The 11,340-nt window shown below is 33.4% G+C and overlaps 1 protein-coding gene across 1 annotated transcript in view; it reads left to right on the top strand.

Annotated features, from left to right (window-relative positions):
- Positions 1 to 1,034: 1,034 nt before the first annotated feature.
- Positions 1,035 to 11,340, top strand: part of LOC136984968 (cysteine-rich PDZ-binding protein) — a 30,874-nt gene continuing 20,568 nt past the window's right edge. The window contains exons 1-2 of the mRNA XM_067282121.1: positions 1,035 to 1,176; positions 6,859 to 6,924. Coding sequence (XP_067138222.1) covers positions 1,161 to 1,176; positions 6,859 to 6,924 — 82 coding nt within the window. The 5' untranslated portion in view covers positions 1,035 to 1,160. The remainder of the gene's footprint in view (positions 1,177 to 6,858; positions 6,925 to 11,340) is intronic.

Here is an 11,340-nt window from a genome sequence, read left to right as displayed (position 1 = left end):
TCTGTAAAGAATGATCCAATTTATTTGCATGGAACATGCGAAATTACTATGGGAAAAATGCCTGAATTCTCGATTTCAAATTTTAACTGAAGAAGCTTAATTTTTACGCTTTAACAGATAATTATATTAAGTGCCATCAAAATAAACCCAAAATACTTAAATTATAATGAGATTACATCATGATTTCCAGAGAAAAAAAGTTAATATTTTTGTTGCAACAAAAAAAGTTAATGTTTTTAATTATGTAGTCGTGTGAATAAATATTTCATGTAAATCAATTATTGTTTTATTCTAAATACGTCTTAATGAACCTGCTGCATATATATATAACCATTATATTGAAATTATCTTTACAAGCCATAAAATGTAGTGTTTTATTTTAGGGTCTGTGGGACCCCACCAGGCGCTCGACGGAAATTTCTTCACCAGGCACCCCGAAGGTTAAAGTCGAATAAACTGATTTAAACTTGATTTTTATTTTTCCATATACTTTCTTGACAAACGACGTATAATCGGGAACGACGTAACTCGAGAGGAGTAATCGAGGTATACCTGTATTTCATCGTTGTTGCTTTTAAAGACCGCTAAATAAGACGGCAACACAGAAACACATGTTTTCGTGTTTCGTTCTCTAGGATTTATGATGATTATATTAACATTTACTGTAAATGTACAGTACATATTTTAATATGATTTTATGTGCTTTTAACGCTTTTCTAGTGATATTACGACTTCAATATTTGTGGCGGACGGATGTAAAGTCGAATAAAATGACTTGAACTTGGTTTTTATTTTTCCACATACTTTTTTGATAAACGACATATAATCGAGAACGACGTAACTCGAGGTATACCTGTACACACGATCGTAACTACATTTTTCAAATTTCCATCGTAAGAGGGCGCTTTACCTTAGCGCCATAGGAAGCGGATAGGAAAACATTTTAGCTTCCTTTAAATAAATAATAATTAAAAGTATTTCGTTTTGTCAAAATTTTTAATTTCATTTATCAATAATAATTATTATTTCATATATTTTCCAAACGTAAAGATTATCAGGGTCACTAAATTAATAAAAATATTAAATGAGAAATGGCAACACTGACGTAGTATTTGTTAGTGTTTTTCCGTGTAGTCCGACGTCTCGATTAAAGTTCGAAGATGGTTTGCGAAAAATGTAAGTATAGTACGATAAATTATTAATTATTCAGTTATTTTATAGAACAGTTTGTATATAATAATAATTTAGGATAGGAATTCGCTAAAATAAGTTAATTTATCGAATATAATTATCTATTCTAGCTGTCCCATACTTCGTAGTGACTGACAATTCACGTTCTTCATGAACTATAGAGGGCGCTGCACTTTTAGAAAATAGCTACTTTATTTGGTTTGCTTATAACTAGTGAACCTAAAATTAATCATATAATATTGTCCGATATAGTGAGAGGCACGATTCAAGCTGCGAATGAGGGGGTCGGCGACTCTCCCAATTGTAGACCCCCTTGTACAAGCAGAAAAGTCAAAAGAACCATACCTGTACATGCAACCCTTGCCTTCACCGGGACACTCCGCATGTAGTCGTGCGCTTCGGTGCCGGCAATAGTGTGCACCTCGACACCTGGATGGAGGCGAGGCCTACACCCCATAAAACTATATAACGTCGAGTATTTTGTAAACAGTGGAGTGGGCTAAATAGTTAAATGTGATAGTTTTAGCAGAGTGACTTGACTTGCAGCAATCCAATTTTGGGAGTTGTATCGCCAAAGGTTGCTTGTAGAGGTAAGGTTCTTTAGACTTTAGACCATAGGTAACATTAATCGATTTTTTTGCTCCTGTAAGTATGCGCTACGGCAGGGGTGGCCAACAAGTCGATTGCGATCGACCAGTCGATCGTCAAGCCAATTTTGGGCGATTGCTAGCGATGTCTTGACTTAATGTATTATATTTGTAACTGAACGCAACTGTATGCATGCAGTTATGACTCGACTCATAAGCAGTGAGTGCACTTCGTACTGAAACACAGTTGTAAGCAGAGTTTAAAATCTGCTATTCATTAGCACCCCTCCCTATTAACTCCACATCTGCGATGGTCAAGAATTCGGAGAACTGAGGGGTCACGAAGGGGAAGGAAGAGCTTGGACAGGGGAGAGAAGAGAAAAAGGTCACCACTTTTTAGACCGGACATGTGTGTAACAGACGTTGAAGTCATCTGTTCTTGTGATCGCCTTACTTTTTAGTTTAATTATTATATTATTAAAATTTGTAATATTACAAATTGGCGCAGTCGACAGGATTTCAGTACACAGCTGTATTTATATAGTAGAATCATGCTTTTCAAATTTTTGGTTCAGAAGACCGAAGACTCTTACATTATCTCCCGATATCAACTAGAAGGGGAAGACGAATGGACGGAAATCGACCGAGAATTTCAAGGAATCGAAAATCATCCCGCAATTTCGACCTCGTCGGTTTTTCAAACTGCTATCCGGACGATGACGAATTATCGAACACTATCTATTTCATTATCAGAGACAGAAGGTGAGCTCTATCTTAACAAAACTTTAATACGACCGGTTGCCTCGGACAGTTCATCTGACCCGAAGTCGGATGTGTTGGCGCAAATGGTTCAGTTGCAAAAGCTGTACATGAACCAACAAGCCAAGACGTTGAAGATTATGAACTCTTTTCGGCAAACCATCGAGAAAATGTCATTAAACTCATCTCGCGATACGATCAACATAGAAAAATATGACGGAAAATCGGAGGAAGCGCGTGTTTGGATAATTTCATACGAACACGCGTGTGCATCTCGCAATTGGATTACAGACGAACAAAAGATCCGTAACCTTCAAAATTATTTGGAAGGAATTGCCGTGAAATGGTACAATTCTCGAGTATTAGATAAGGTTGGTGATAATTGGGAGGAATGGAAAAACTCTTTTCTTAGTGCGTTTGGACAGAATCGGATCCAACTTTCCATATTAGCGGATATATGGGAATATCGTGGTGGTTCACTATTGGAATATTATTTTGAAAAACAACAGAGTATCCAACTTGCATATCCAGATATTGGGGAACAAAGCTTTATCACCATGGTAATACGTGGACTACCGGCGGATATGCAAGCTATTCTTCTTCAACACAATTTAAACGACAAAGAAAACTTACGGATTGAGCAAATTGGTACCTACAAAAAACTCGGTACCTAAGAAAATTGAAAAAAGGAATAATATTCATAACCGAAGTTTTACCTCCGTGAATGAAATTGATAATGGTCCAAAAAACGAGTAAGGAAGGGTTTACCAATCCCTCAGACAAAATCGGATCATTGTCTAGTCACAGATCATAATGATCCCCGCGTGAAATCGAGGCCAGTCCACCAAATCAACAAACACAAGTGGAAAAAGACCAAGAATGGCCGGTTGATTGTCCCGAATAATATTCAAAACAGTATTATGAAACGGTATCATGATGATCCGGACAGTGGGGGTCATGATGGGTTTTGGAGGACTTATTACAAGTTAAGGGCACGGTTCTGGTGGCCTAACATGAGACAAAGTATCCAACATTACGTGCAGACCTGTCCGATATGTCAATCCGTCAAGTTTAAATACCGACCCCGTCAAGACCAACTCTATTTGCCCCCACAATCGAAAATACCCTTCAGTACGGTACACATTGATTTTGCGGAGCTTCAGAAACGCAGTGAAGGGGTAAGAATGACTAAATCATTTCTAGTGGTCATAGACGAAGCTACACGGATAACTTATGCTAAAGCTATGAAGGAGGATGTGCGTAGTGTCATCCGTTATTTGGATAATTTACCATTATTCAATAATGTAAGTACTATCATCAGCGATTGCGGATCTACCTTTAAATCGGACAGTTTCAAGCAATGGGCCAGAGACAGGAATATCACATTAAAAACCACATCTCCTTATCATGCTGCCGGGAACAGAGTGTGTGAGAGAAAGATACGGGATCTCAAGAAATTCCTTAATTGTTATCCAAATTTCAAAGGCGGGTGGAAAAATTGCTTGGATGCTGCAGTTCGCCACGAAAACCGAAGCTACAACTCTTTTTTAGGTTGCTCTCCATTATTCAAATGGCAACGAACAGTTGTTAAGCTGGAAGCTGACAGCGAATTCGGAATTATAGATTTACAATCGTATGAAAAGGAGCGTACCGAAGAACAACGAAAGAAATATAGAGAATCTATCAAAAAATATTATGATAGGAAGCATGCAGGACCATTGGTAAATATTAAAGTTGGATCCTGGATTTTAGTTCAGAGTGGTATGAGGGGAAAACATCCGAACATTAAAGGACCGTATCGTATCGATAAAATAATATACTACGACAACATTCCTAAAAATGTGATGTATAGAACGGAAAATGGAACTAAAAAGATAGCTCACCTTACCAATATAAAATTGTATCATCACAGGGGTGATGACAAGGCTAAGAAGGGGGGTGTAAGCAGAGTTTAAAATCTGCTATTCATTAGCACCCCTCCCCATTAACTCCACATCTGCGATGGTCAAGAATTCGGAGAACTGAGGGGTCACGAAGGGGAAGGAAGAGCTTGGACAGGGGAGAGAAGAGAAAAAGGTCACCACTTTTTAGACCGGACATGTGTGTAACAGACGTTGAAGTCATCTGTCCTTGTGATCGCCTTACTTTTTAGTTTAATTATTATATTATTAAAATTTGTAATATTACAACAGTGTATAAACATAGTATGTATTTCACACCCCCTCCCCACTTAGACTATGCCTATGACAACAAGTCAATCGCAACACATTTTTACGATAAAAAGTAGATCTTATGTGCACAAAAGTTGGCCACCCCTGCTCTACGGGTACCAATAAGGTCCCAAATATCTTACTGTTTAGTATGTATATTGTCTACTAGGACTTATAATGGTGACTTCGTTCTGCAATTCAAGAAAACATATCAGAAAAAACAATCTTTATTTTTCACCTGAACACAAACACTTTTTATATGATATTATTGTGTTTCAGACCTGTTGGTCCATTAGCAGGACACAAAGGCAGTTAGTTTGTCCCAAATGTCCTATTCTGAGCTTGAATTGAACAATTTTATGTATTATCAAAACAAATGAGCACGATTGTTCTATACCTATTTGTGTTCTTTGTCTTCAAACTAGTGTTGGGCACGGTCAGATGTAAGAAACCAATTATTTGATTGTTTTCTTAGAATCAACTGACCGATCAACTGACTTTATTCTGACATACTTCTACAGAAAAAAAAATTTTGAAGTAATATATATATATATAAAAAAAAAAACTATTTTCAAAAAACTTAAAATTTATAAATTTTAATTAATTAAACAAATCTGGAAATTACTTAAAGCGGCACCTACTTCGGAGTTTCAATTTTTAAGGTTTTTTGTATTAATTTTATTGACTTTTTAAGCGAAATAACTCTTCTGTATTTGTACATATTGGTAACTTCAGTATACCAGCATAGAGAACATTTTTGAAAGCTGGTCAGATAATGAATGAAAGAAGTAGAATAAAACCAGAAAAATTTTTTAGAATAAAAAGTTGTAATAAAAATTTTAATCATTTTCATATTTACAATCTTTGAAATAATAATTAAAATTATGTTAATATGTTCAGTTTACTGTTTTAAACTTTATTATTTATTAAAATAATAATTTCCTGATCAATTATTACATTACCAGTTTCATAATTTAATGAGGATGTTTTTTTAGATTGCAATATTTTGTGCCTAGAATTGATCTGTTTCTTATTTTTTATCATAAATGTACCACTCTTTAAGATTGTTTGTTTAAAATTTTTACCTGGAATCGGACTATGATTGTCTTCTTAAATTAATTTATCAAAATCCATTTATTTATTATGTTGGTTAGTTCGAGAAATCCATCAGCAATCAATAAAATGAAAAAAGAAAAAATTTTTAAGTTTCTAAGTTGGTTTGAAAAGTAGTCAGTTATCTACAGAGGTGGCCAACTTTTGTGTACATAAGATCTACTTTTTATCTTAAAAATGTGTTGCGATCGACTTGTTGTCATAGGCATAGTCTAAGTGGGGGGGACATGTGAAATACATACTATGTTTATACGCTGTGTTTCGTACGAGGTACACTGCTTATGAATCGAGTCATAACTGCATGCATACTGTGCATTCGGTTACAAAATACGTAATACATTAAGTCAAGACATTACGAGCGATCAACCAAAATTGGCTTGGCGATTGACTTGTTGGCCACCCCTGGTTATCTAGGTCGGCAGTCACCAACCTTTCTGATCTTGTGGACCACTAAACTCACAATTTTGAATTCCGTGGACCACTATTGTAAATTTTTCTGTAATGATACAAACCTCTATAGAATAATGATCATAAACATTCCATTTTACTGCATTGATATGAAATTCACATGTTTAATTATAACAAATTAGTGCGAAGTTTGTTGCTGCTGTTTTGAAATAAGTTTATGGATTCTTGGCTCTTTTCTACAAAGGACAACAATTGCACTCACATTATTTATTGTTGATTATTTATTGATAAGATTCATTCAGATTAGAGCCCCTGGTCTTGTTAGTTTATAAATGGTCTTTATTCACAACTGTCTTTCTGATAGGTTGAATTGTAACATATTTTTTAATTAGTTGCTTGTGTATGTATAAATAAATTTTTTATTTAAATTTAAGTTCTGAATTTATTGTAGTTTTTTTTTGTGTAGCCTCTTTTGCTAAATTAAAAATAAATCATTCAAATACTTAATATAAACAGCAGTGTGTGTATATATATATATAATATAATAATATATATATATATATATATATATATATTTTTTTTTTTTATAGGTCAAAAAAAGTTAGGTAAAGTTATTACTCCAGATCCATGGAAATCAGGAGCACGTAATACAACAGGTTAGTATCTTTTTGTAAAATTTCTAATAGTTATACATCTAGAGCAGTGCTTCTCAGAGTGGGCGATATTGTCCCTGGGGGTGTTTGAATTATCCAAGGGGAAGTTAGCCATGATTGGGGGCAATAGGTTCTGTCACCTATTCCTGTTCTGTGTACACAGGGTACATTACTTCTAACAGTCGAGTTATAAACTCTGCAACATAACCATATCCTGTATAGTGTGGTTATAAACTCCATATCGTATCTGTATGGCTGTACCATATTCCGTAAGAAAAGTTTGGATCGATCAAACTTTTACAGTAGGGATACGGAGAATTGACCAACTGCACATGCACTAAGTCACCATCAGTCGATATACAATCAGAAGTTGTGCCAGAAGCAACCGACGAAACTTTGACAAATTGATTGCAATGTAACTTTTGATTGACGATGCTGCTTCTGAATAATATAAAATTTTAAGATAAGAGTTACTTTGATCATAAAAAAAAATAGAAAAATGAATAAATAATTATAGTATTAGATGTGGCAACATCAGCTGATGATTTTGCACATGCTCACAATGGACTGCTTCATAAATTGTAAAAAAATTTGTTCCTTTACAGATACGGAAAAGGCCTTACGGTAGTTTATAACTATTGCTATAGATATCCAGTGTAGCAAACATTTACGGATACGGTTACGTCACAGAGTTTATAACTTGACCCAAACAGTCACAACCAAGTAAGAAGGTGATCCAAAAAAATTTGGGAAGCATTAATGTAGAGTATAAATCTGATTTTAATTTAAAAGTTATCATATAAGGGTCCAGTAGGAAAATGGGCAATTATAAGTAGATTATTATAAACTGAATATTAATAAATTTTTAGCTATAAGATTTCAAACAATTTAGTTTGCTATTTGTTTTGAAAATGACATCATGCAAATGATCTTTACTGATGTGAAGACACACTGAATTTTTTAAGTATGACATCATAGAATGGTACAATTTATTCTTGGGTGTGTTTATTCATTGTATGACAAATTTTTGTCTTAAGAGTTTCAATATTTTATGATCAATCTTCATACACCACACAGTTTGTTCACAAAGCATTGAAATTCTTAAGGTAAAAATTTGTCATGCAATCATTAACACACCCAAGAATATGTTGTGCTACTCTATACATAACATACTTTAAAAATGCAAAAAGTATCTGTGTATCAATGGAGGTTGCTTGTGTGATGTCATATTCAAAGTATAAATGACAAAATATGGTGTTTGAAATCTTGTACATGAAAATTTGTTAATAAATGAACTGTTGAAAGCAGCAGTGGTGTAAATCAGTTTTTCCAAAACATTGCATTGCTGCTGAGTTTCAGTTTCTTATAGCATTATTTACGTATTCATTGTAAAGAAATAGGAATATTTGTGTTACTTATCTACAGGTAAAAGTACTTAATGGTAAATCCACATTTAACTTTAGCTCTAAATGTAAATGAAAAGTAACTTATACCACTTTCAATGGGTTCAAATATTCAAAAGTTAATAACTGCGTTTTTATAGTCACCCATTTTTTCCCAGACTCTTAATTCTTTCATGTTAAATATATATACCAACAAAATATCTTCATTATATGATTTTATGGGAATTGGTAGCATCTTAGTATGCTAAATGAATTACCAGATTAATTTGGACTTCCTAATCCAGTAATTATTTGGTTTTAATATAATAATCATCTGGCTTTAAGATGTTTATACTGTATGTGTCTTAGTATGTTGCATGACATTTTCTTTCAAATTTGTTCTTTTTTGCTTGATCTTTATTATTTGTTTGAGATTCACTGTTTATTGGTTGTCTTTGTACTCTGTATAGCATTTTATATATTTCATTTGTCTGTTGTTCAAAGTTTCTTGAAATCTCTCAATAAATAAAATTATGCCATACTCTAATTTTATTCACCACTGTCAACTTTAAACATTGTCTCTTGAGAGGACATACCCTAGTCTCAATAATGCTTTTGCCACAAACGGAATTCATGCTGTAAGTTCTTTGATAAGTGTCTAAACACCCTCATCAATGGCTGTGATTCATCTTCAGTCTTATCTATTATGTCAAATTTTTGCTCCTTTAACTTGATTTTCATTTGGGAAAGAGAGAGTTGGGTGATTATTGATGGATAAGGAACAACTCCTGTGTTGTTTTTCACCAAAAACTTGCATGATCAAAGTAGCATGCTATCTAGTATTATTAATACAAAGAACTCAGTTTTTTGTGGAACTTCTCTAGATATTTTCTCTTCACTGTTTCTCTTCACTGCCACAAGGTCTTGTAATAGAACTCTGCATTCACTTCTGATCAGGAGTAATGAATTTTTTTATGGTTAATCTTGTCAATGTTAAAAAACAGATAGCATGGATTTGACATTATTCTTGACATGTTGAACTTTCTTTATCCACAATCAAGATGGAAGAGTCCATCTTTATTCTTGAATTAATGGACTCTTCCATTGAGATGCTAAGTTGAGTGTTTGAATAAAAAAGAAAGTGTAAAGTGATTTTCTTGGTTTTTTTCATTCATTTCTTATCAGTCACACATTGGACTTATCAAATTAAAACAAGGAACATTATTGAATGACTTTTCCACACAAACTTTTGTCATGACCTTAGAAAGTCTGGGCCTTCTTCTGGCTGTTGCTAAAGTTTTCTGCATACTTCCATGAAATGCTGTTTTCGTTTATCATTCAGCTCTCTGAACTTTACTACAATCCTTCTCATGTTCATTTTTTGGATGTTGCATTGCAGTGGTGGTTCAACCAGAATTTACAGCAAAAAAAAAAAAAAAAAAAAGAGTGAAAGTATTCAGATGAGGCATTATTTTCAGTATGAGTAATGTTCATGAAGAAATAGTGGTAGTGAGCTGTCTATTAGAAGAGGATACTGTAAGTTAGTTAATATTTTTTAGTTTTGTATTGGAGAAATTAAAGTTGCATTTGCCCCATGGTAAGGAAATTGGCACAAATGACAATGGTCACCTGAAAATAGCAATTTTTGTTAATAAGTAGACTGCCAGTGGGTTTTGACAGTTAGGCACCTGGGTTAGTATTCTTGTCGGTTTGAGGTATACAGATGGAAATGCCTCCTCAAAAATGTAAGATAGATTTAGCAACCCAGCTTCCTGAATTAATTAAGTGAATCTGTTCTATTTTCTCCAATTTTTATTTAATTTGTTAAATATATTTTTGAAATCCTGGATGGCAAATACATACTGTATAAAATGTTAAACATTTATACAGAGGATGATGTGTTATTCTGATTACACGCTTTTTATTTCAGTTGCTAGAAAGACTATGTAAATTTATATGAGGCAACATTCTGTACAGTCAATGACAACTAGAGAGTACATTTCTCTGTATATTTGTTATAATGTTTCTTAAAATAAAATTTAGCTTTGTTATAACATAGTGATGCAATGATAAGTTGAGCAAATCTTGTCACAATTTCCAATTCCTAAAACGATTCTTTCGTATGAATAAGAAAATTAATTATTTGATTTAATTAAAGATTAAAAATTTATTAAATTACAATATTAACAATTAAGTATTAGTTTATTGAAAACTTTCAAGTTGACAAAGCAGAGAGTACACAAGGTGATGTGTATCGTGGCAAATGTCTTTTTCATGTAGTCATAGTGATGAGAGATTGCACTTAGTCAGTACTAATTGTCTCCATTTTAGGGGAGATAGATGACATTAGGTTTGCCACCTGGCCAGCAATGGATCTGCTTGACTGGCAATTTCAAAGAATGCTCGAGGTTGGCAGTCAACAAAAATAGTTAAATGTCTGAAAAACAGCTTAAAATGTAAACAAAATTATATTTTATATATATCACACTAACCTTATGAAGCTTTGTAAATATTTTTAACATACCACAAACATTTCCAATCCACCTAAGGGCTTTCTTCGGGTGAAGTTCTATTAGAGAACTTCACCGGAAGAAGGTCCTTTTCGGTGACTTCCATTCTAACTATATTTTGATTGAAAAATATATGAGATTATTTTAATATTTAATATATTTACTTATAATGATAAAATGACTTTCTCATTATAATTGTGAAAGGTTTTATTATTCACAGATTATACTGTAGTACTTTACATTTTCAGGTGTGATTTGCATGATTCTAAATAAAAATACTTGTTTGCACTAAGTCTACTGTCGTTTTGAGTTTAAAAAATTGATTTTTTGAGATGAGTCAATCTAGAATTCTTTTCTTTCAAAAAAAGTTCATAATTGTACATTTAGGAAAACCTGGCTCAAGTAAATTAATTCAAAATCGGTTAACTTGTGATGATGATATTTGTTCGGCTCATTGCATCATTTGCTGAACCTTACTTAGTGTTAAATATGATGGAATTAAAGTATTTACAAGGCATGCTGATTGC

This window comes from Centruroides vittatus, unplaced genomic scaffold, assembly GCF_030686945.1.
Source record: "Centruroides vittatus isolate TY-2023 unplaced genomic scaffold, ASM3068694v2 contig_941, whole genome shotgun sequence".
Taxonomy (NCBI): Eukaryota; Metazoa; Arthropoda; class Arachnida; order Scorpiones; family Buthidae; genus Centruroides; species Centruroides vittatus.
Note: the sequence above shows the minus strand (reverse complement) of the source record. Positions and strands in the feature narration are given on the sequence as shown.